This window comes from Mustela nivalis, assembly GCF_964662115.1.
Source record: "Mustela nivalis genome assembly, chromosome: 8".
Taxonomy (NCBI): Eukaryota; Metazoa; Chordata; class Mammalia; order Carnivora; family Mustelidae; genus Mustela; species Mustela nivalis.
This window is the reverse complement of record NC_139027.1, coordinates 119,799,686-119,823,131: the sequence shown is the minus strand read 5'-3', so window position 1 is coordinate 119,823,131 and position 23,446 is coordinate 119,799,686. Positions and strand designations below refer to the sequence as shown.

General features: G+C 47.9%; 1 protein-coding gene across 1 annotated transcript; it reads right to left on the bottom strand.

The window, feature by feature from the left end:
- Positions 1-4,822: 4,822 nt before the first annotated feature.
- Positions 4,823-14,631, bottom strand: BPIFA3 (BPI fold containing family A member 3). The gene is made up of 7 exons (XM_082746026.1): positions 14,395-14,631; positions 10,007-10,157; positions 8,048-8,155; positions 7,310-7,459; positions 5,998-6,082; positions 5,512-5,575; positions 4,823-5,004 (listed from the first exon to the last, which is right to left on the bottom strand). Exons 1-7 carry the CDS (start codon positions 14,513-14,515, stop codon positions 4,970-4,972), a joined length of 714 nt encoding a protein of 237 aa, XP_082602152.1. The 5' UTR covers positions 14,516-14,631; the 3' UTR covers positions 4,823-4,969.
- Positions 14,632-23,446: the final 8,815 nt, after the last annotated feature.

The window sequence follows — 23,446 nt, the reverse complement described above, 5'->3', positions numbered from 1 at the left end:
ACGCCCCACAGACCCCCACGCTGCCCTTTTATTGTCACACTCTCCCCCCACCCACTGGCAATCACTGATTTGTTCTCTGTCACTACCTGTTCCTTGAAGACCCAGGCCTTGGAAACCCATAAACCTTCTCCTCACTTCTGCCAGACTGGGCTTTCCTCGGAACTGCCTCTCCCACTGCCCTGAGGAGGGCAAGGGGTGTGGAGAATCCGGAGACGTGAAAGGTCATGCTGCTAACATTTCAGGACAATGTTTTCCACCTTGGTGACGTCGGTGCCTTCCCAAAGTGTTTCTCAGAAACTGGAGGTTGTGCCTTTTGCTTCTTACATCTTGGCGGGGTGCTGGGTCTGGGTTCTGTTGCCTAGGAGCAAGATCAGACTGAGCGGTATCTTCAGGAGGCCTTGGAAACCTCAGTGGTGGGGTGCCTGGGTGGCTCAGTTGGTTAGGTGCCTGCCTTCGGCTCAGGTCATGGTCCCAGGGTCCTGAGATTGAGCCCCACATTGGCTGGGGCAGGGGGGTGGGGGTGTCCCTGCTCAGCAGGAGCCTTCTCCCACTCCCCCCGCTTGTGTTCTTCCTTAAACACACAAATAAGTAAAAATCTTTAAAAAAAAAAAAAAGGAAACCCCAGTGGTTTTGTTGAGGGGCAGAGGCAAAAAGAGTTCACGGGGAGCTTCGTGCCCCAACTTTGGTGAGAAAATATACTTTCTTTTAAATAATAAAAAACTAATAAAGAATTCAGGTAGAATTTGATGATTCATCAGTTGCCCACAACGTCCAGTGCTCATTCCATCACTTGCCCCCCGTTACTGCCCATCATCCGAGTACCCCTTCCCCACCCGCCTCCCCTCCAGCAGCCCCCACTTTGTTTCCTAGAGTTCGGCATCTTTTATCATTTGTCTCCCTCTCTGTTTTCTTTTTTTTTTTTTTTTTTAAAGGTTTTATTTATTTATCTGACAGAGAGGAATCACAAGTAGATGGAGAGGCAGGCAGAGAGAGAGAGAGAGAGAGAGAGGAGGAAGCAGGCTCCCCGCTGAGCAGAGAGCCCGACGCGGGACTCGATCCCAGGACCCTGAGATCATGACCCGAGCCGAAGGCAGCGGCTTAACCCACTGAGCCACCCAGGCACCCCCCTCTCTGTTTTCATCTTACTATATTTTTCCTTCCCTTCCCCTGTGTTCATCTGTTTTGTTTCTTACATTCCACATATGAGTGAAATCATGTGGTATTTGTCTTTCTCTGACTTACTTAATTCACTTAGCCTAGGACCCTCTAGCTCCATTCATGCCATTGCAATTGGCAAGACAGAAAAAATATATATGTATTTTTTTTAAATAAAGATTTTATTTATTTTTCATAAGTAAAAATTTTTCATAAAGAAAAAGAAAAATAAATAATTTTTTCATAAAAAAAAAAAGAGAGCACAAGCAGAGGGAGCAGCAGGCAGAGAGAGAAGCCTGCTCCCCACTGAGCAGGGAGCCCAATGCGGGACTCGATTCCAGGACCCCGGGATCATGACCAGAGCTGAAGGCAAATGATTAACCAACTGAGCCATCCAGGCATCCCAAGAAAATGTGTTTTCTTAAGGAGAATTTGCTTAAGTCCCATTTACTACTGAGATGGATTTTCTACCTACATTTGTAGCTAATGATAGTAATAGTTTTTAAAAATGAGACCCTAGAGCCCTGTACCATTTCTCTACCATGCAGAACAACCCGGGGGGGGGGCACTGAGGCTCAGAGAGGACAGTGACTGTCCCCGGGTCAGACCAACTAGAAAGAGGTGAAGTCAGACTGTCACCCTGGGCTGTCCAACTTCAGTGCTCCTAACTTTGTGAGTTTGTGGCACGTAATCTTCAGAAAGTTCCTGCTCATGTTCTCTGGAGCCTTCCCACCTCTGAGCCGTCAGACTGCCCTGAGTCCCACTCCTGGCTTGGATGAGGCCTCTGGGCAAGGTGCTTTTCCTTCTTGCAGCCTTGATTGCCTCCCCTACAATGTGGGGCTGATGGCACCCACCCCCAGGGCTGTGGAGAGGGCTAAGCAGGGAAACAAAGGCAGCTTGCAGCCCAGTGCCCGGCGCAGAGTCAGTACTCCTTAACAGAAGGGCACAGAAGTTACAAGGCACAGACAGGTGGGGCCTGGAGCCAGCATTTGGGCACTTGGGGCTGAATTTCTCCTTAAATCCCTCATTATGGGATTATACCCCAGCCCCGGTATCATAATAAAAGCCCATTGTGCCACAAGCTCTGCTGGGAGAAAACATGATGAGTCTATGGCTCTATGACCCTCAAAACAAAAATAGAATCTGAGAAACCCAGGGAGGCCCCTTGAGGAAGGAGGCCCCTGAATCTCCCCTGGAAGGGTCAGGAGGAAGGCAGACAAAAGCTGCCTTCAGCAAGGGGCCAGGCAACCTCGCTGGACAATGGGGCCCAGCCCTCCTATGTTTGATCTTAGAATCATGACCTGGAAATCCTCCCCCCATCAAACTCAAGGGGAATCCTCTGTATGAGAACTTGGGCGTTTAGGGTTGCAAATCCCCAATGAAGCATTTTGGATTAGGCAGTCTGAATTGAAAGAAGGAGACAGGAGGCTTTCTCACCCCATTCTCATCTCTGAGCTGTTGACACTTCCTTGTTTGCACTTGTCCAGCCAATGGCCTCAGTCATCATTACCCCTCAGTGTGTGTGTGTGTGGGGGGGGGGCTGCTAGGAGGAAGAGTGGGAGGTCTGCAGGGTGAATCCATGAGGCCAAGCCTGGGCTCTAGAGTCTGGCTGCCTGAGCACAGTCAGCTTGATTGTTTCCTCGCTGTGTGATCTTGGGTTAGGGGCTTTCTCTCTCTCAGCCTTGGGGTCCTCCTGCATGAATTTGCTGTGAGGATGTGATGAGACACTGAATAGAATCTCTGAGCACCAGGCTTGGCACATGCCAACTGCTTAATATGTGTGTGCTGCTATGATTAATATGTGTGTGTTATTTCCCCTTGATTTCTCAGAATGCTTTGCCTCCCCTTGGGAGGAGGGCAAGAATCAATATTTAAGAACTGAGTAGTCCTTAATCAAATAATTAACAATGATTTAAATGAGTTTTCATAAGCATTTCCCATGGACCTAGTGTGTGCTAAACATATTGCAAATGTTTTTTCATATGCTCCTATAAACATCACATAGTAAATATATTTTTTAAAGATTTTATTTATTTGTCAAGAGAGAGAGCACAAGCAAGGGAAACGGCAGAGGGAGAGGAAGAGGCAGGAAGCCAGATGTGGGGCTCCATCCCAGGACCCTGGGATCATGACCTGAGCTGAAGGCAGACTCTTAACCAACTGAGCCACTCAGGCGTCCCATGATAAATATTTTTTATTTCAGAAATGTGTGTTAAAGTCTAATATATGTAAGAAAAATGCACATAAGTGAATAGCTCAGTGAATTTTCTTTCTTTTCTTTTTTTAAAAGATTTTATTTATTTATTTGACAGAGATCACAAGCAGTCAGAGAGGCAGGCAGGGGGCTCAATGAGTAGAGAGCCTGATGTGGGGCTCAATCCCAGGTCCCTCGAGCCAAAGGCAGAGGCTTAACCCACCTGAGCCACCCAGGCGCCTTGCTCAGTAAATTTTCAAAAACTAAACCAGCATCCAGATCAAGAAACAGAAGCAGGCCTCCAGCCCTTCCCGGTCACTAACACCCTCCTCAACGCTGCCCATGGCCCTCATCTCTGACAGCATGGGTTCCTTTTGCTGTTTTTGAGCTTCATATAAAAGGGAGATGCAGTGTGTGCTCTCCCGTGCCGGGCTTTGTTTCGAGCGTCGTGAAAATGAGCCCTGATGGGCATTCATGGTGTTGGCTCAGGGACTGTGAGGACCACTGCTGCCGTGAGCAGTCTTACCCATGTCTTTTTTTTTTTTTTTTAAAGATTTAATTTATTTATTTGAAAGACGGAGATCACAAGTAGGCAGAGAGTCAGGCAGAGAGAGAGAGAGAGGGAAGCAGGCTTCCTGCGGAGCAGGGAGCTCGATGCGGGGCTCGATCCCAGGACCCTGAGATCATGACCCGAGCCAAAGGCAGCGGCCCAAACCACTGAGCCACCCAGGCGCCCCAGTCTTACCCATGTCTTGTGGTGGCCTCAGTCCTGTGTTTCTGTGCGGCGCCTGCAGGGAGTGGCTGCAGGGCCACAGGCCAGGCCTATGGGTTGCTTTTGTAGCCATGCCACCGGGATTCGGAAAGCAATGGTGCACCTTACCTCCCACCAGTGGGGTCTAGGCTCTTGTTGCTTCACATCCTGGAAGATCTCTATCCCCGCTATGTGGGTGAGGGAGACCTGAAGGGAAGTTGCCTTGTCCCCAGCACAGCCAGTAAGTCCTCAAACCAGAATCACCCACCTTCACAGGCACTTGCTGCACTCCCACTCTGGGCCAGCCCTGTCCTGGGGGCCAGGGATCAGTGGTCATTCTGAGGCACAGGGTTCATACCCACACAGGACTTCTCATTGGGCTGAACTGAATTTGAACTCAGATCTGTTCAGTGCCAACATTTACGCTTTCCACTGTCATCCTTTCCCTACACTCCATTGAAGCCTGGCAAAGCAGTTGGCACATAGTAGGTACTCAACAAATATGGGCTAAAAGGGAATGGGAACTCTCAGCAGGGCCCTCCCTGCATTGATGAGCAAACCTAGAGATGGGCTTCTCACTGCCAGTTACAGGAAAACACAATATTTTCTCTGGCGTTTCTAGACTGATGAGCAAACCCAGGCATAGTTAGTATTAGTATGGATCCTTCATCAAGTCTGACTTCTGGAACACCAAACTCCAGGCCCAGGAAGGGGCATCTCTGTACTCTTTAGAGTTAGCGTTTATTATGGGACAGGACAGGCCGCCACAGGGCCTGCGGTAAAGGTGTTTAGGGGCAGTGGAAGGCCCACTCTGAGGAAGACTTAAAGTCCCAAGGTGTGGAACCTCCTTCCAGGTCAGTGGGCTGGACTCATAGTTGGTTGAATTTGTGAGCAGCAGCCTGTTCTGTAAGGAGAAGAGGCAGCATCAGTCACTAGGGTGACTGTCCGCCCAGGCCCTGCAGGGGACTCTCATCCACCCATGCCAACCTAGGGCCAGTGACTGAGCTACTTGGTTTAACATTCTTTCCAGATGGTAAGTAGTTATGTGCTTATTCCCTCACTAGACTGTGAGCTCCGTGAAGGGGGGAACAGTGTCTCTCTGCAAATGGAGGGTGGTCTCAGGTTTGGGGTGGGGTGCAGTGATCCCTAAAGGACTGAATGGAGATTTTGGGAGGAGCTGCATTTTCTGGTAATCTGGAGATTTGGATGACTGGCGGGGCACAGCTGGTAGGCATGCCCTCTGCTGTCCTAGCTCTCTCGGGGGACAGGAATATTCATCATCATATGGTCCCCTCTAAGTGTGCTCAGAGCACAGGAAGACACCCCTCCACAGGCCTCACTGGGAGCTGCACTGGGACACCTCCTCCCTTTACCAATCCTGAGTCCTCCCTGGACGGACATGGACACTCACCCATGAGGCTCTTCAACAGTTTCACGTCCAGCTGTCTGAGGATTTCACTGATCAGAGGACATACCTGGGCCACCAACACAGAGAGAAGGGTCAGGCCAGGACTTAGGAAAAGAAAGCTAGAGAGCCTGCGGCTGGAAGCTTAGGCCTCATTGGATTTCCAGAAGGAGTCATAGCAAGAGCAGCTCCCTTGTATTGAGCACTGGCGGGATGCCGTGCACAGCACTTCCGCTGCCCTAATCCTTGTGACGACTCTATGACAGGAACTGCAGGGATTCCCATGCTACAGATGGGCAAATTGAGGTGCGGGGAGGCTGAGTCCCTTGCCAAGGACACCCAAGCCAGTAGATAACAAACTGAAATTTTTAATGGAAAATTTTCAGGTCCTAAAGCCCAAGATTGGAAACTTTTTTTCTGAATTGCCAGTATGTATGTCCTGACCCGCAGACGCAAAGATACCCCAGGGGACAATATTTTTCTCAAACTTACCTGACTTTCCACCAGGTGCGGGATAACTTTTGCCAAGTTCTCCCTGAAGTTGCGGAGAAAATGTTTCATCTTTGGTGAGATATCTCTAGAAAGAAGGTAGATACACAGAACAGATAAATCCGTGCAGTACCAATGCCAGGCGCTAGGCAGTGAGTACACCTTACACAGTCATCCTAAGACAGCCCTATACTAGAGGCATTGCTGTCAGTAGTTGAAGGGGCAACTCAGAGAGGTGATGTGATTTGCTTAAGGTCACACAGCCAGTAAGTGCGGATTAAATTAGAACCAGGTCAGTAGAGCTCCAGAGTTCAGACCTTCCTCTGCACTGTCCTAGCCTTGAATGCTTGGCATGATTTAGGCATTTAGTGAATGTCTGATGAGTAAGTAAATGGACACCCACTGAAGACCTAGTTGCTTTCAGCATTCTGGAATTGCAGGGAGAAATCACACCCAAATCTTGCCCTCAGGAGTCTCACAGTCTGCTGAGTTGATAGACTTAGTCAGCCAGTATATAAACCCATTATACTCTATTAATTAATATGCCCTACAAATAGTTCTCTTTTTTTTCTATCTTGTTCACAACTGTATTTCTAGCATCAGGCATGCCATGTCTGGCTCATAGTAGGTTCTCAATCAGTATTTGTTGAATGAATGAGTGATGAAGAAGAGTTCTAGAGAAGAAGGGAAGGGCATTCCAACCAAAAGAATCAGCATGTGCAAAGGCACGGTGGTATGAAAATCCATGGTGTGTTGATGGAGGGTTAGGCCCTTCAGCAACACAAGAGGGCAAAGGGCTATAGGATGGGGCAGCTGAGAGGACAAGTGGGGTCTTGACTGACATCCAGGAGTTTGCTCTTCATTCAGAGGGCTTTGGAGAGTTTGGAGGAGGAGCTAGGAGACATGACCCCGTTTCTGTGCTAGAAAGTTAATTCTGCCCAGTGGAAGAATGGAGTGAAGGAGGTGAGTTCTGAGTCTGGGAAACCCAGCTTGGCTCCTGCAGTGGTCCACAGAGTGGTCTAGGAGCTGGGGTAGTAGCTGTGGGGATGGAGAGAGAGGAGACAAGCGGGGGCTGCCAGTAGTTCATTGATGGGAGCCAGTGAAGGTGGGCAGCTGGGCGTGAGGAGGACAAAGAATTTGGCTCCTGGGAGGTTGGCTGGGCCATCACTGGGATGCTGACTCAGGAAGAGAAGTAGGTCCTGGGGAAAGGGTGAGACCTGTGTTGGGCTCATCCAGGAGGTGGTAGAGCCGCATGGCCACAGCTAAGGCTAGGCAGGAAGGGGCCCAGCCCAGTGGAGGGCAGCTGGGATCTTACTCTGTTAGGACTGTCGTGTGGATGCTGCTCGGCTCTACAAAGCAATTGCCTATCACCAGATGCCTCCGGCCGAACTCGTCTTTCTCCAGCCAGAACTCCACAACCAGGTTCATGCTTGCATGTGTCTTTATAATCTTGTTATTGAAGGACCTGGGGACGAGAGAGAGGAGGTGGTGGAAACAGCCCACACAAAGGGAAGTGTGACTCTTTCAATAAACCAGCCCGGCCTGTTGACTCCCGCAACCAGTGACCAAGGAGAAAATGCTGTTAGGCAGAGTGACTTCTGAAAATCCTTTAGACAGACTAGCTAAGGGGCCTTTCGATATTCAGAAGTAGAGTTTATCTTATTTAAAAAGTCTGTACCGTTTAGCTGTCATCTCCCGTTTTCTTGGGGGCAGCTGATGGTAAAGGATAGTCTGAGCAGATGGAGGGAAGGTGACGATATAATTTAAGTGTTTCTCTCTTTTTAAAAAAATCAATGTAATGAACTCACATAGGCTTAAATGAGCAAATGACCAGGGATTGCCACCCACATTTCAGCTGAAGAAACTGGGGCTCGGAGATGTGAAGTGACCTGCCCAGGGTCACATAGTGAGTGAGTTCAGAAACAGAATTTGAACCAGGTGGGAGTCATAAAGATCTAGGTTCCCCAGGTTGCCAAATTCCACATCCCCCCAACTCCCAGATTCCCACTGAGGAGGAACAGCACCCCACCGACCCTGCTGCTGTATGACTCACAGTCTCAAGTCAATGTCAAATTCAAGTAAGATGTTTGCTGAGAACCACTCCTTATGGAAAGACATCCGGATCCCACTGTAATCTAGCTGAATGTTGGTGATGTTGGCACTAGAGAAGGAAAGAGCAGAGGCCCTTTGAGTGGGAGGGAGCTCAGACATCAGGTTCTCAGGCTGACAAGAAAGGCTGGCATGCTGTTTATGAAAAGGGCCTGGTGGGGGGGTTTGGAGTCAGATCCTTTTAAAGATGCTCGGAGGGCAAGAGCCACCTGCAGGAGCCTAGGGCTGCACGTTGTCCCAGAGGGCCCTTCACAGCTCCACACCACGAACGTGTGCAACCCACAGCCAGCTGCAGACCCACACGGAGGCTGTTCGCAGACCCAACCACTGCCTCCTAGCACAGGGACCACCACCTGCTCAGGTCCTCCGGCCCAAGCCCTGGGAGCCTTCTTGGCTTTCTCCATCCCTCCCCTTCACATTCAACCCAACAGTGAATCATGCTGGCTCTGCTTACAAAATATACCCAGAGTCTGGCAACTTCCCACTCCTCCTGTCCCTTTCACCTGGACCAGGCTACCATCGCTTCTTGCCTGGAGATGTTCTAGTTTCTCTCTGGGCTCCTTACCATGAACTTGGTCTCTCTACAAACTATTCTCCATGCGGCAGCCAAGAGGCAGCCTTATTACTTAACACTCTCCCTGGGGTTCTCACTGCTCTTGGAATAAAATCCGAACTCCACACTGTGACCCCTAAGACCTGCAGGGTCTGGCCCTACCTGCCTCCACTGCCGCACCTTCTACCACCCTCTGCCTTGCCCACCAGCCACACAGGACTTCTCATTCTCAGACACACCAGTCTCTTTCCTGCCTCGGCCTTTGCACTTACTGCCCTCCTATGTCCTTCATGTGGTTTGCTCCCTTCCCTTCATTCTTCCTAGGGATTATCTCTTTAGAAAGGTCTTCCTGATCAGCCCCACTCTTACCTTGCTAAAGCTGTCTTCAGAACATTTCCCTGTACCTGAAATTAGTTATTTACTTTTGTGACTTAAATAACTAGGATATAAGATCCAAAAAGGCAGTGACCCTATGTCCTGTTCATAGCTGTATTCCAAGGACCCAGCCCAGGTCCTGGTACCCAGCAGGTGTACAATGAATGCTTGTAACAACTATTATTAACAGAATGGAAGGAGGGAAGTGTTGTGGCTGCAGACATCCAGGGAACCCCTGCCAGCAAGTACGAGGGCTCATTAGAAGGGCAAGACTGAGGGGCGGAATGAGAGAGAAGGGAGCTTAAGGGCACAGCAGGCGGGAACCGGGTTGCTGCAGTGGAGGGGCTAGGGGCCTGGGAGGCTGAGGAGGCCCTGCCCTCCAGAGGAAGGAGTGGAAGTATGGTCGAGCAGCCGGTCCTGCTCTGTTGGGCTAATTGGAGTGCCCAAGGTCTACACATCTACTGTGTGCGACAGAGAAAGCTCCTAAGGCCCTGATCCAGGGACAGTTATTTCACCCTTTTTACTGATGAGGGCTTAAGGCTGAAGCTCAGAGACCTCAAACACCTTATCTAGAGTCACACAGCTATCAAGCCACAGAGTGGGATTCCAATGTCAGACTCTAGTCCTGGGTTCCTTTGGCACCCCAGACGTTGATCCAGGCTGTGCTCTGGGCACCCATGTTGTAGATAAGGCTTGAGTGCTCAGGCCATTTCCCCAAGGTTGGTGGCAGACCCAGGATTTAAGTGCAGGAACTTTTCTTCCTGGCTTTGCTTTGATCACCCTGTTACGCTTCCTCCCCAAATGACCTCTCATATTGGGCCCCCCACTCGGTCTTGCATCGGGCCGTTCATCCCCTTCTTCCAGTCTTCCTGCTTTCCCCTTTCACAGCCGTGTGCCCCCATGTCCTGAGCTCTGCTCTCTGGCCCAGAGCTTTATAGAGAGTCCTAGGGCCAGAGATGGGGTTCAGGGGCTCACCTGCTTTCTTGCTGTTTCTGGAGGTTCATACCATTTATTAGCCGGCCCACCATCCCTGGGGCCATCTGCCCCGAGGCATTCAGACTGTCCATGAGGCGGAGGTTCTGGATTCGACCCTCTGCGTTGTGCTTCATGAGGCCCTGGGCAATAACTGGAAATGGACAAGGGACCAGTGACATTGCACAGTGTTGTGGACAAGGTAGGGGGTTTGGAGTCAAGAAGCCTAGGTTGTGTGTGAGCTGCTGCATCTGCTTCTTGCTGAGTGATGGGTGCTTGTCACTCCTCAACTCCACCCTCTACACGGAAACCCACATGTCTCATCTGGAAAGTGGTGCTTTGCAGGGCTGAGGCGACAGCCCTGCTGAGGTTCTGGCCAACAACAGCGGCTCACAGGAAATGTAATGGTGGGAAGCCTGCCCAGTGCGATCTCTGAATCCGGGCCATAGAACCTAGTGTACAGCATGTATATCACAGTAAATGTTGCTTGGAGAGAACAACTAGGAAGAGAATGAATGTAATTTCTCCCACACTGTGCCCGGAATCAGCAGCAGGACTAAGCAGAGGTCCCAGCAGAGAACGAACTCCGAAAAGGAAGGGATTTTCAAGTACCAGGCGCACTGAAATCCTGCCTGTCTTGATGCTAGGTTGGGGTCCAGTTCTGGCGAACCTCTAAGCATACCACAGGACACATGTATTTCACTGACTTCCCCTTCCCTGGAATCAGAACCCACACTGCAGAGCAGCAGAAACCATGGTTGTCCCTCATTATCCCCTGTTTCTGTTGCCTGCAAAGAAGAAAGTATGTTTGGAGTCCTAGATCTGGGTTGAAATGCTGCCACCTTCCTGGGTCTTGATTTCCTCAACTGTATAATGGGGGCAGTAATAATGCATATCTCACAAAATTCTTTTAAGTTGAGATAAGTTGTCCAAACAGAATTGGATAAATATCATTTATCCAAAAAAAGAATATTATTGAACATCTATTGGGTATCAGGCCTTGTGGTGCATACCAAAGACGCAGAACAGTTTCCTGTCTAGTAAGAGAGATATACATTGACTAAATAGTTTCAAAGATAGAGTGATATTATAGGTATGCCTAGAACTCTTGGTAGTTTTTGGCTAATGATAACAGCAACACTTGGAAAATTGTGAGCCGTGGACTGGTAGTTGCCAGCCCAATATCCATCCATCTGTCCGTCTGTCTAATATCCATCCATCTATCCATCCATCCACCTCCTGTCCATCTTCCATCTGTTCAAATATCCACCCATCTATTCTTCTGTCTATCCATACTCTCATTCATCCATCCTGTCATTCCCATCTGAACCCTGTTTTGGTTCAGGCACTCTGTCCAGTTCTTTGTCCAGATGAGGCCTTTGATTATCTGAGCCGTCTTTGCCCAGTGACTCTTTCAGGTTTAAAGTGGGCATGTAACCCAAGTTGGCCTTATCAGACTAAACAGACGATCCTATGTTTCACATTTGAGGGGAAGTTTCTTTCTCTGTCTCCTACTGAAAGGGAGCAGGGCAGTGTGTCGCTCTGATGGTCACTGGCCACCATTTTCCTACCCTGCTGGGAATTAGCAGCCTAAGGATGACAGAATGATGATAGCAGAGATTTAAAAAAAAAAAAAATGAGTAAAACCCAGCTCTGGGTGGCACCTTTGAGTCAGACCCGCAGTTTGTCCTACCTGTGAATTTTGGTTATGTGAAATAACGTTTTTGGTTTTTTTTTTTCAGCTATATTGAATTGGGTTTTCTGTTCTGTGCAGCTAAGTACCCTAATTGATAGGGGACATGGTTATAGTGATAAATATATTCACAGTTGAAAAAGCATTTGGCCCATGCTTTTCTTTATTGAAATCTCCAGGGTGGCCCCATGAAATAGCATTCTAACTATACCGATTGCAACCATGAGGCTGCCTGGACCCCCAAATACACGTGAATGTATTTAATAACCTAAATGGAATGGATACCTTTGTGGCAAACCATAAAATGCCAAGTTGTGATGAGGGAAATGGGAAACAGTGATAATGTAAAAGATTTAAGAAATAGAAATAGTTAATTGAAGACACCAATTAACTATTTGGTCCCCCAAAGTGTTTGATGTTTATGGTTTTGGGGAAGAGTTTTACCAAACTTTATATAAAGAGGTAATTGTGAAAAAGATAAAAAAAAAAAGAAAAAGGGGCCAGATTCATTTTATGAGGCCGGTGTAACTTGCCCAGCTTCCAGATCAGTGTTAGGGAAAAAAGGTCCACATTGATTTCATGTATGAAAAATTGGCTAAATTCCTATAAGATTCTTAGCTAACAAATTGAGTAGCCAATAGTACATTATAAAAATACAAATAATACATTATATGTTAAAAAAACTCTAAAAATACATTACATTATAAAATATATTTTAGTATATTACATTATAAGTACATTCTAGTACATTAGAAAAACAGTACAGTATAAATATATCATTCTAATAAATTATAAAGTATCAAACTTATTCCAGAAATGCTGGGATGGGTTCAACAGACAAAAATCTATTCATACATTTTATCACATTAACAATTTAGAAGAAAAAATGGAGTAATTTTTAGAGATAGGAAAACATTTGTTAAAAGCCAGTATTGATTTATGATTAAGAAAAATTCATAAAAAAGAAAAATTCAGAAAACCAGAAATATGGGGATTTCTTTAACATGATAAAAAAGATTTCAAAAACCTCCGGAAAATGTTGTACTTAGTGGAGTATTCTACATCTACAACTCTGTGACAGTTTGGGAGAAATGTTAGCACTGGTTAGACCTGAAGAAGGACCAGCGTCAAGAAAAAATTAATGCTGGGGCGCCTGGGTGGCTCAGTGGGTTAAAGCCTCTGCCTTCAGTTCAGGTCATGGTCTCAGGGTCCTGGGATCAAGCCCCGCATTGGGCTCTCTGCTCAGCAGGGAGCCTGCTTCCTCCTCTCTCCTTGCCTGCCTCTCTGACTACTTGTGCTCCCTGTCTATCAAATAAATAAATTAATTAAAAAAAAAAGAATAAATTAGCGCTCAAATCAGAGAGGATAGAAACAAATCCCTGGGGAAGCAAAGAGAAACATGGACAAGAGATGAGGACAGGGAATTTGAAGAAGTCAAATGGCTAATGAAACTGGGATGAGGGGCTTGAACTTCCCACGGACCAGAGGAAGTCAAGCTGAGACAATTCCATAGCACTCACATGCACTTCAGACTGGCAGACGGGAGAAAGACCGTGTTACGTATGGAATTGTGTAGCTCCTCCTGCCCCCAAATGAACATATTGAGGTTTTAGCGTCCAGTAGGACTGCATTTGGAGACTTTACCTCCTTGAAGGAGGTAAAGAAGCTTAAGCTCTGGTCTTAGGGTTGGGGCCCTAATCCGATAAGACTGGTGTCCTAAGAAAAGAGAGACAGCAGAGTGCACTCTCCGTGCACATGCAGAAGGAAGGTCCATGTGAGGACACAGGGAGAGGGCAGAGACCCGCAAGCCAGAAGGAAGAGAGAAGAGGGGTTTCATCAGAAGCCAACCCTGTGGGCGCCTTCATTTTGAACTGCCAGCCCCCAGAATTTTGAGAAAAGAAATGCCTGTTGTTTGAGCCCCCCAGCCTGTGGTGTCTTGCTGTGGCCACTGGAGTAGACTGAGGCAGATGAATCCTCTCCAGTTCTGGGAAACAGGGCTGGGGAGACGGGTATGCTTGTTAGTCACTGGAGCCCATATAGAGCAGCACAGCCCTTCTAGAAAGCAATTTGACAGTCATTCGTTAAATTGAGTTTGTATCCACCCTAGGGCCCAGCCACGCATTCTACTTCTGGGTCTCTCCCAGAGACATTCTTTTACGGCCCCTAACAGAGACATATGCAAGGATGTTGATCTCAGGGTAGCTTATGTTAGTGGGGAGTTACGAGATGACTCAGCAGTCCATCCCTAGGGAAGTGGCCAAGGAGTGATGAGTCCAGTCTCATGGACTTCTCATTATCTGTTGCATGAAGCAACAGATGTCAACAGCACAGTGTCCAATGAAAACAGTAAAAATCAAGATCTATATGGTGATGCCATCTATGCAAATCAAAACACTGTTATGTTGTATCAGGATGTGATTGTATATAAACACATGTGTTAAACACACCACAGAGCCAAGGAAGAGGAGTGGGAATGAGAATAAGCAGTAAAGGGGAATAAGCCCAAGAGGGCCTTGCCACGATTCACAGTAATGATGACATTCCATGAACTGGCATATGATCAATTCAACCTCAGTTTTCTACACTTGAGGTCTAAGAGAAAAAGGGAGAGAGGGAGTGACTGACCCAAGGTCACCCAGCAGGATGATGCCCTCCCCACCCACCCTGGGATCGTGGGCAGAGCACGGGGTGAGCTTACTTCTTGCCAGAGCTGGTCTGTCCATGTGGGCCTCGGCCAGACCATGCCAAGGCTGCTTGTGCAGTGCTGAGGGCACCGAAAGCAAGCTGAGGAGGACCAGGAGCCTCCAGATTGGACACATCTTGGGTTCTGGGACCTGCAGTTGTCAAGAAGAGTCATATGGTACCCAGGTGGGTGGTTGCGGGGTTGGCTGCCTGAATGAGTGGACTCATGGTTTTCTGTGGGAGAATGACACCAGAGTTAGCCCTGAGCATGCTGTGGGGAGGTGTCGTGATAGGCACTGGCAGCTGCCTCTGGGCTTTGCTCACATGGTGAGGGCAGCAGGTGGAACCCTGTGGGGGGGGGCCAGGGATTCAGAGGGAGGCTGTGTTGCTTGGATACGCCCACTAGAGCCCACTGTTGGGTCATCCAGTGAGAGTCCCCTCCCAGATCCTGCTCAGGCTGGGTATTGGGGATCCTATAGTAAATGAACGAGGATATCTAATTTCAGTCTTTCCAGGTGGACTAGGACTTTCTTAAGGTCAAGATCATTCGCAATGCCTACCATGTTGCTTGCTTGCCAGGAATTAGTGTTAATGAATGTTTGTTGGGTGACTCAATGACTGAACACATGAATGAGTGAGAACAGTTGATCTCTGAACCACCTAACAAACTTTAAGTTTCTGTAGGGGAGGGTGTGAGGCGAATTAATCTTCCCGTGTCCAGTACTGCCCATGTTTACTGCACGGTAGTTAGCAGTTAAGTGTTTGTTAAATGATACAAATGAATGAATGAACAGTTGGATGGATGGTTTATGGATAAGGTTTACAGGAGGCGGACAGAGAGCCTTGAAGCCAAAGCATTAGGTTTACTTCACTGCCCTGGAGTTGGGGGTCGGAGAAACTTCAGTTCAAATCCCCCTGTCCTCACCATCTCAGGAAATAGTGCCACAAACTATCCAGTTGCTCTGGCCCCAGCTCTTGGGGTCCTTCTCGACTCTTCTTCCCACTTTGCCCACCACCCATCTGTCAGGCCACCCTGTCAGCACTTCCAGAACCTGACCACATCCAGCAGCCCCTCCTCAGCCCCCCTCACATCGCCCTGGATTACACTGGGCTGCCCCTACCTGGTTTCGTGGCTTTCTCCCTTGCCCACCTACAATCTGTTTTGCACACCACAGCCTGTACAATCATTTTAAAAAAAGATTTATCTATTTTCATTTGAGGTGGGTAAAGGGGCAGAAGGAGAGGGAAGGAAGAGAATCTCCAGTAGAATCTCCACAGAGTCTAACGCAGGGCTCGAGCTCACGACCCTGAGATCGTGACCTGAGCCAAAACCGAGAATCAGATGCTTAACCAACTGAGCTGCCCCAGGGTCCCCTGCATGATCATTTTAAGACGTTAATCAGACCAGGGCCCGCCTCTACTCAAAATTCTCTCAAGTTTCCCACTGCAGCCACACAGGCTTCGGGGGTCCGGGCCCCACAGTTCAGCTGCTAGGAGCTCTGAGACAAAGGCACTCCTCACTCCCTGTGCTCTCCTCCTGGGGCTGTAGGGAATGTGCAGGGTCCTTTGCAGAGCTCACAAGGCCCTGGGGCCATGCTTGGGCACTTCCCATCCAGTTTTGTAAGAGATCAGAACGAAAGCATTCGTTCAGGGTGATGGCTTGCCGGAACTGACGCCCTCGCAGGGTTCAATTCGTTCAGGGTGATGGCTTGCCGGAACTGACGCCCTCGCAGGGTTCACACTCCCCTTGGGGATGTTTGTAGAATATCAGTTACCTCGAAATGTACTTTTCCAGTCTTCCTGGTCTTGTGTAACCAGTTGGGATTTTGTTATTTTTTGTCGAGAAAATTGGAGAAGAGTGGGCACTGTTGGGAGGAACAAACCTGTTGTCCTTGCTCTTTGAAGGTCTGACCTTGGGAGTAGGGCGGGCTGTTAGTCCTGCCCCATCACGGGATGTGACTCTCAGGGCCACCAAATCTACAGAGATGACGGGGTGGAGGGTGTGGACTTTCCAAGCCCAGTGCAGGACAGGGGAGTGGGAGGCCACTGCTCAGTGGTGAGCCCTGCAGTTGCTTGTCCTGGTGGTGCCCCTGTTCCTCTGGGGAGGCTGACAGTCTCCAGCCATCCCAGCTGGGAGCACGTGGTGATGACGTGTGGCTGTGAAGGGGAGGTAGAGGTGCTCTGCGAGGGCCCAGCGAGGGAAAACCTGAGCAGTGGGGAGGGGGCTGTCAGAGAAACAACCTCCCTGAGGAGGACATTGAAAGGAAAGGTTAGCTGGTGTGGCGTCTCCCCCGAGCCTGTCGCCCACCCCCATCCTCCATCCCTGGCAGCTACCTCTAAGGCAGTGGGCTGACATTTATTTGGTGGACCTCGTTCACTGTGTGAAGCCGGCTCTGCAGGTGATCTCACTGCACCTTCCTAACGCATGTGAGGGGACAGGGACCGAGAGGAAAGCAGCAGCCTGCGGAGCTCCCAGCCTGGAGGGGAGCTGCCCCTCCAGCAGGCTCTCGGGCCCTTCCCACAGTAGTGAGATGTTGCTTCCTTTGGAAGGTGGAGCTGCTGGGGCCCCCAAACCTCATCTGTTACCATCACCTTTACTGTTTCAAAGAACTTCCTTTCAAACAAACTTCACCTTTTTGGGGGGTGGGGAGCGTTCTGAAAATGTGACAAAAACTTTGGTTTGTCTGTTCAGAAAAACAAAATGCACCTCGTTAAAAAATGTTGCTCGCAGTAGTAGGATTTCCATCCTCCTCCTAAGATGTACCCATCGACGCCAGTTAAAGCCCTGGCTCTCCTGGGTAGCTGACTTTCAAGGAGTTTGACTTGGATAAAAATGTATTTATCTGTCAACCATTACTCCCTGTGGGCCTGTGATGGGCCAGGCATTGTGCTTGGCTCTAGGCAGTAACAGACACCCTGCTCCTCCAGCAACTTCTGGTCTGGTGAGAGAATCAGAAGCATTACACGGCAGAAGCAGTACATGAAACAAGTACAGATCATATCAAAGGGAAAAAGTTGGGTAAGACTGAGAATAGGAGGGAGGCCACTTTGGGCAATGGGGAGGGAAGGTCTCTCAAGAAGGGGACCTTTGAGCTGAGTCCAGGAGGAGATGGAATCTGCACTGAGTATAGATGGCGGAGGGTGTGTCTGGTAGACAGGATGGCAGGGGCAAAGACCCTGAGGTGGGAAAAGGCTCAGCAGATAGGAGGAACAAGGGAAGATGGGTGTGGCTGGGTTGCACCTGTGGGGTCAGATCTTGGAGCCCACATGCCCAGGCTCCTGGTCATAGCTCTGGGGCGGGGGTGTCCAGACAGGGGGTGTCCTGTCCAGGAGGCAGGAGTTTCCCCTGGCCAAACCAAAGGTCAGGCAGGCTTTTGTACATGAGCACCCTCCTATATAGTTGGGCAGAGGTGCCCACCTCCACCAACCCTGCAACCGCACCCCTACCCCACTGCAACTCCCTGGGTGCTAAGGCAGCTCCATGTCCTCAGCCAAAGGGAGAGGTCCTGAAACTCCAGGGGGAAGCAGAATGGATGAAAGCAGAATGGCACAAGATTCCCGCACCTGATTCAGTGGGGTGGGCTGGTTTTGTTCACTGAGAATCACGCTCCTATGGAATGGAATTTTTTTTTTTAAAGATTTTATTTATTTATTTGACAGAGAGAAATTACAAGTACACTGAGAGACAGGCAGAGAGAGAGAGAAGGAAGCAGGCTCCCTGCTGAGCAGAGAGCCCAATGCGGGACTCGATCCCAGGACCCTGAGATCATGACCTGAGCCGAAGGCAGCGGCTTAACCCACTGAGCCACCCAGGCGCCCCTGGAATGGAATTCTTTATTCACACAGGCATTCATTTAGTCCATTTTTTGGTAGAAATGTATATTTTAATAATCATAGACGTCTAATGGAACTTTAACCCAAAGGCAAACTTCCTGGAAAAGGGGGTGAGGGGAGTGGGGTGCCTTCTGAATGAACCATCGGGTTGGACAAAGGATGAGGAGGTTCTAGCTCTGGTGTGGCCTGAAGCAGGGAAGGGAACATGGAAAAGTTGGAGTTTCTGGGTACCCTGCAGTGCTTTCAGGAGGACAAGTGGGGCTTGTAGAAATGCAGATTCCTGGGCCACCCCTGAGGACTTAAGTCTGTCTCTGGAGGTGGGAGCTGGAACTGAGCTTCTGGGTGAGTCTGCTGCACGGGGTGCCTGAGAGCCATGTAGCTGAATTAGGAAGATGATGCCAGACCACATTTGTTGAGAGCTGACTGTGCTCAGAGGGCAGTCTCAGTGCTTTATGTGTAATGGATTCTTTAATCCTCCACACAGCCCTTTGAGGGAGATCCTGTTATAATTGGCCTCCCTTTGCAGAGGCACAGAGAAGTTGAATAAAATCCCTGAAGTCACCAGCAGGACAGCTGAGGCTGGGGCAGGAACAAGGCAGCCAGACTCACAGAAGGGAGATCAGAGGAGCCATCACTCGGTCCCCATCTACCTCCTCCTCCCACACCGCACTCTGCTCCCCAGCACGATCCCACGGCCCCCACTGGCATTGAAAGGAGAGGCAGGAAGAGCAACAGTGGACTTGTGTTGAGCCCCAACTCTGTGCCAGGCTCTGCTCTAAGCATTTGTTGTAGATTAATTTCATTAATCCAATAGCCCTGGAGGGCTGCGTTGTTATTGCTGAACTTCACAGATGCAAATCCTGAGACAGAAAGATGGAGTCACTTGCCCAAGGATGCACAGCTGGTAAGCGTGGATCCAGGATTCAAACTCAGGCTATCTGGCTCTGTGGCCTGTGTATCATCTAGATAAATTTACCCACAGCCCTTACCCTTCACCCTGAGCTCTGTGAGCCTGTCTTGTTCAGTGGCCATTTCCTCTCATATTTCAGAGAGGCCACAAAAGACTCATGGGCATGTATGGCAATTAACATAGATTTTCAATGAGCTGGCGTTGCTCCACCAGGGGGAGTGAAGACTGCAGGTCTCACCATAACCGTGAACTCTCTGAACCACGAGGGGGCGGGAACTGGCCCCTGACAAGCCCAGGGTCCCTCCAAGCGGAGATGTTCTCAGGAGAAAATGAGGGAGGCAGGCCATTCACAATAACCACCTATTCAGAGCCACACTTGCCTTGAATGTCAGCCAGTGGGGAAGAGGAAATGTGCTTGAGTCCTTCTCCTTAAAGTGCACATCAGACCTCAGCATCCATCATAAGAAGCTTGAATAGGAGATGTCAACTGAAAACAAAGCAAGCGGGGCACCTGGGTGGCTCAGTCCTTTGGGCGTCTGACTCTTGGTTTCAGATCGGGTCTTGATGTAAGGGTCCTGGAATCGAGTGCCTTGTTGGGCTTTGTGCACAGCACGGAGCCTTCTTGAGGGTCTCTCTCCCTCTTCCTCTGTCCCTCACCCTGCTCGTGTGTGTGGTCTCTCTCTCATAAATCTTTTAAAAAATAAATAAAAACAAAACAAGGAAGTAATTAAGATTAGGATAAAAATTAATAAGATAAAAACTGAAAAACATTAAAAAAACCCAATGAAGTCAGAAGCCAGTTCTTTTAGAAGATTAATACAGTTGATAAAACTCTAGTCAGGTAGATTCAGAAAAAGAGGGAGAAGACACAAATGACCAGTATCAGGAATGAGGGGTGATAGCATTACAGACTTTACAGGTATTATAATAATAAGGAAATATTATGAATGACTTTATGCCAATTAATTTCTACAACTTAGATAAAAGGAACAAATTCCTTAAAAGACACAAACTACCAAAGCTTCTCCAGAAGAAATAGATAACCTGAAAAGCCCTGTAACTATTAAAGATACTGAATTTGTAGATAAAAACCTCAGTGCACAGAAAACTTTAGACTTAGATTGCTTCATCACCAAACACCATATTATACTCATGCTATTCCAGAAAATTGAAGGGGAGAGAATACTTACCAAGTCCTTCAATGAAGCCAGCCTTACCCTAATACAAAACCCAGATTAGGATCAATACTACAGAGCAATGTATCGTGAACCTAGAGACCAAAGTCCTCAACAGCATCTAAGTGACTTCAGTACAGATTTAAATGTATACAAAGGATAATACATCTTGATTAAGTGGGGGGTTTATCTCAAGAAACCAAGTTTAGTTTGCATTTGAAAATCAGTGTAAGACAGCCTATCAAGAAACTTGATATGTGGGCCATGAAGGACATCTCAGATTGCATGGTTTTTTGATGCCCCATACCTGGATATTCATCTTTACTAGGACTCAGTAGCAAGACAGGAGCTGTTTCTCAAAATTAAAACGGTTATCTGCAGACCAGGATAGGGCTTTTCTCCAGTGCCCTAGAGATCTGTGCTTTGTTTCTCTTATTAGAGCTTGCCAGAGCATCCATAAACATCCTCATTTGCCACAGGTACTCTGAAAGTATAATGGGTTCTACCTAGGTCATAGAAGGACATAGTGGTAGAGAAACTTGCACTGCTTCCTGGAGAGCCTGTCCACATTCTGATTCCTACTCAAATTGATTCCTTAAGAGTTGTTCAGTAAGTGCATCAGAATAACACTTTTAATTGTGGTACATATTGTCAAGTTTTTTTCTGGCGAGATAAACACAACACCAGGCAAAGTGGGTGCAAGGTAAGATTTATTAAAAACGTTCTCTGGCGAAGTTTCAGGGCTCAGGAGAAGGGGAGCCAGGAAAGTTGCGCTGGGAGGAGGTGGGCACCCTCGGGCGAGGTTCTGCGACTCCGGAAAGCAGAGTGGCGGAAGTCGCGCCCAAGGCAGGGAGGAGGGGGCTTTTAAGGGGTCTTGGGGAAAGCTCAGGGGTCTTTTGGCAAGTTTCCCTTATTTGGATATCCCGCCGCTCATTGGGATCCCATTGGTCCACAGGAGCCCGGGGAGGGGGTCTCAGATTCCTGCTTGGTCCTTTGTTCTCCTGTCCGAGCTCAGGTCTTGTGGCGGGAACTTTCGCCATCTTTAGTAGCCCTTCCTGCCAGCCCAACACATATTACCTTAAAAATTAAAATGGACCATGAAGCTTTGTGCCTTTTTGTACTTGCAGAGACTTCCTCAAAGTGCTGGGGACCTGAGCTTTTATGAGATTGTATCTCACCTTCTTCCTCATATGTATTTTACAAATGCCTTTAAATGCTTGTTAATTCCTGCTCATTGAGTTTAATCAGCATAATGTCAACAATGTATTGGGCATATGTGATGTTCTGTGATGTCAGTATGATCAAGATTTTTATAGATTATGTTATGGTAGAAAGCACCAGTAGTGCTGGGAAATACTACTGTGTCCTGATAGCATTGCCAAGTAAAAGCAAGCTGATTCTGATGATCCCTAAATTTTGAAATAGGGGGGAAATCATTTTCAGGGGTAATAGTGAATTCCTGGTGTCAGGGGTTGGGTTGACTTTAAGGCCAGTGAACAGTCTTGTTACATGGGGATGGGATAAGTATTGTGGGGTTTTTTTCCCCCTAGTGTGTCAGCTTAGGTAGGCTACAATCCTGTTATTTCATCAGATGCTAACCTAGGTGTTGATCTGAAGGGAGTTTTCAGATATAATTAAAGTCCATAATGAAATGACTTAATGTAAGGGAGATTATCCTGGATAACTCAGGTAGGACTAATGTAATTACTTGGGAGGACTTAAAAGCAAGGCTGAGGGGAGAGAGGGAAAAGGCGGTAGAGAGAGACAGAGAAACACAGAGAAGAGGAAGGAAGAGGACAGGGGAGGAAGAAAAAGAAAGAGCAGGAAAAAAAGAAATTTCCTGTGGACAGCTTTGGTGCTTAATTCTCCCTTCCTCATGGCTTGAGCTATGAGTTTTGATTTTGCTTAACCCCCATAATCCTGTAAATCAATTTCTTGTAATCCCTCGCTTTGTCTTTCTCTTGTCTGCATTAATCCTGACTGATACAAGTATCAGCATCCTTTTGTCTCTCAAATTTAAAATGATGGCCTTTGGGGTGGGGGGGATGATGGCCTTTGTCTCTCCAGTTTCCCCCAGTGATGTAGGATTGCTTTGGTTTATTATTATGTTGTAAGAGAAAGCTCTGGGAGTTTCCACTTGGCTCTTTCTCTCCCGAAAGCTCTCCCTCCATGGATTGGAGAGCCAAATGGGGATCCTGCCAGTTGCTAATTATGTCCCATCCAATTATACATTAAAGAATTGGAAAAATAATCATAGAACGGGTCCATGTAATTATCAGGTCCATTCTAAATCAAACTCTTGCCAAAACTCCATTTATCATTTGACAACAATAAGCCCAGTTTGGTGGACCATAAAACTATTTTGGGTTCCTGGAAAACAGCATAAATTCAGAGCCAGTATCTCATAGTCCCAAAAGTTCTGGGTATTTTTCTACAGTGCACCATGATTCTAATAAATGTCAACAGGCCAGTTTGGGAAAGACTTGAAGGAAGACTTGGCATCTAGGCTGTGGCAGTGTTGCAGGATCCCTTGGCTCCCCTTCAATCAAGGGGTTCCTGATCCTGAACTGGCTTTTAACTGGAAATTGGATGAAAAGCTCTGATTTTCCATTTGGCAACCCAAGTCAAGTTTTTGGATTCCAAATCTGGAGATTCTCATGATCAATTAACATTTAGTGGGAGGACCATCTATTTCCTTCCTAGGGAAACTGTGATCAGTTAGCAGTTGCCAAATATTCTGATTACCATTTATCCTTGCCTTCCATTACAATAAGCATGCCCTCTCATTTCTGCCAGTTTTGCTCCACCACTTGCTCTGTTACTGGGATATCTCATCCTCCCCTGTTAAAATCACAGAGACCTTCTCAATGGCATCATTTCCCAGGTAATAAAAAACAGTGTTTCAAGGATGTGGATACTCTCCTACTGTATTTTTCAGCTTTTTAGTTGATTTAGTTGAAGAAATTGTTGTTTGGACCCCCTCAGGAAATGTAATGGTTGGGGCACATGTGTTTACAAACGATAAATCCTCACCAACAGTCCAATCTCCCCAAGCCTTTGGATTCCTTACTTGTATTGAACTTGGAAAGTTCTCAATCTCATTGAATGAAGGCCATTTTGAGTTTATTTTCTAGTAACCAACACAATAA

Bases quoted from the DNA above. Each gene is read 5' to 3' on its own strand.
- BPIFA3 (XM_082746026.1), bottom strand. From the start codon at position 14,515: ATGTGTCCAATCTGGAGGCTCCTGGTCCTCCTCAGCTTGCTTTCGGTG. The intron at 7,460-8,047 runs GTGAGTCATACA...TCTCGTCCCCAG, and splicing joins TTTGACATTGACTTGAGACT to GTCCTTCAATAACAAGATTA. The intron at 5,005-5,511 runs GTGAGTGTCCAT...TTCTCCTTACAG, and splicing joins ACTGTTGAAGAGCCTCATGG to AACAGGCTGCTGCTCACAAA.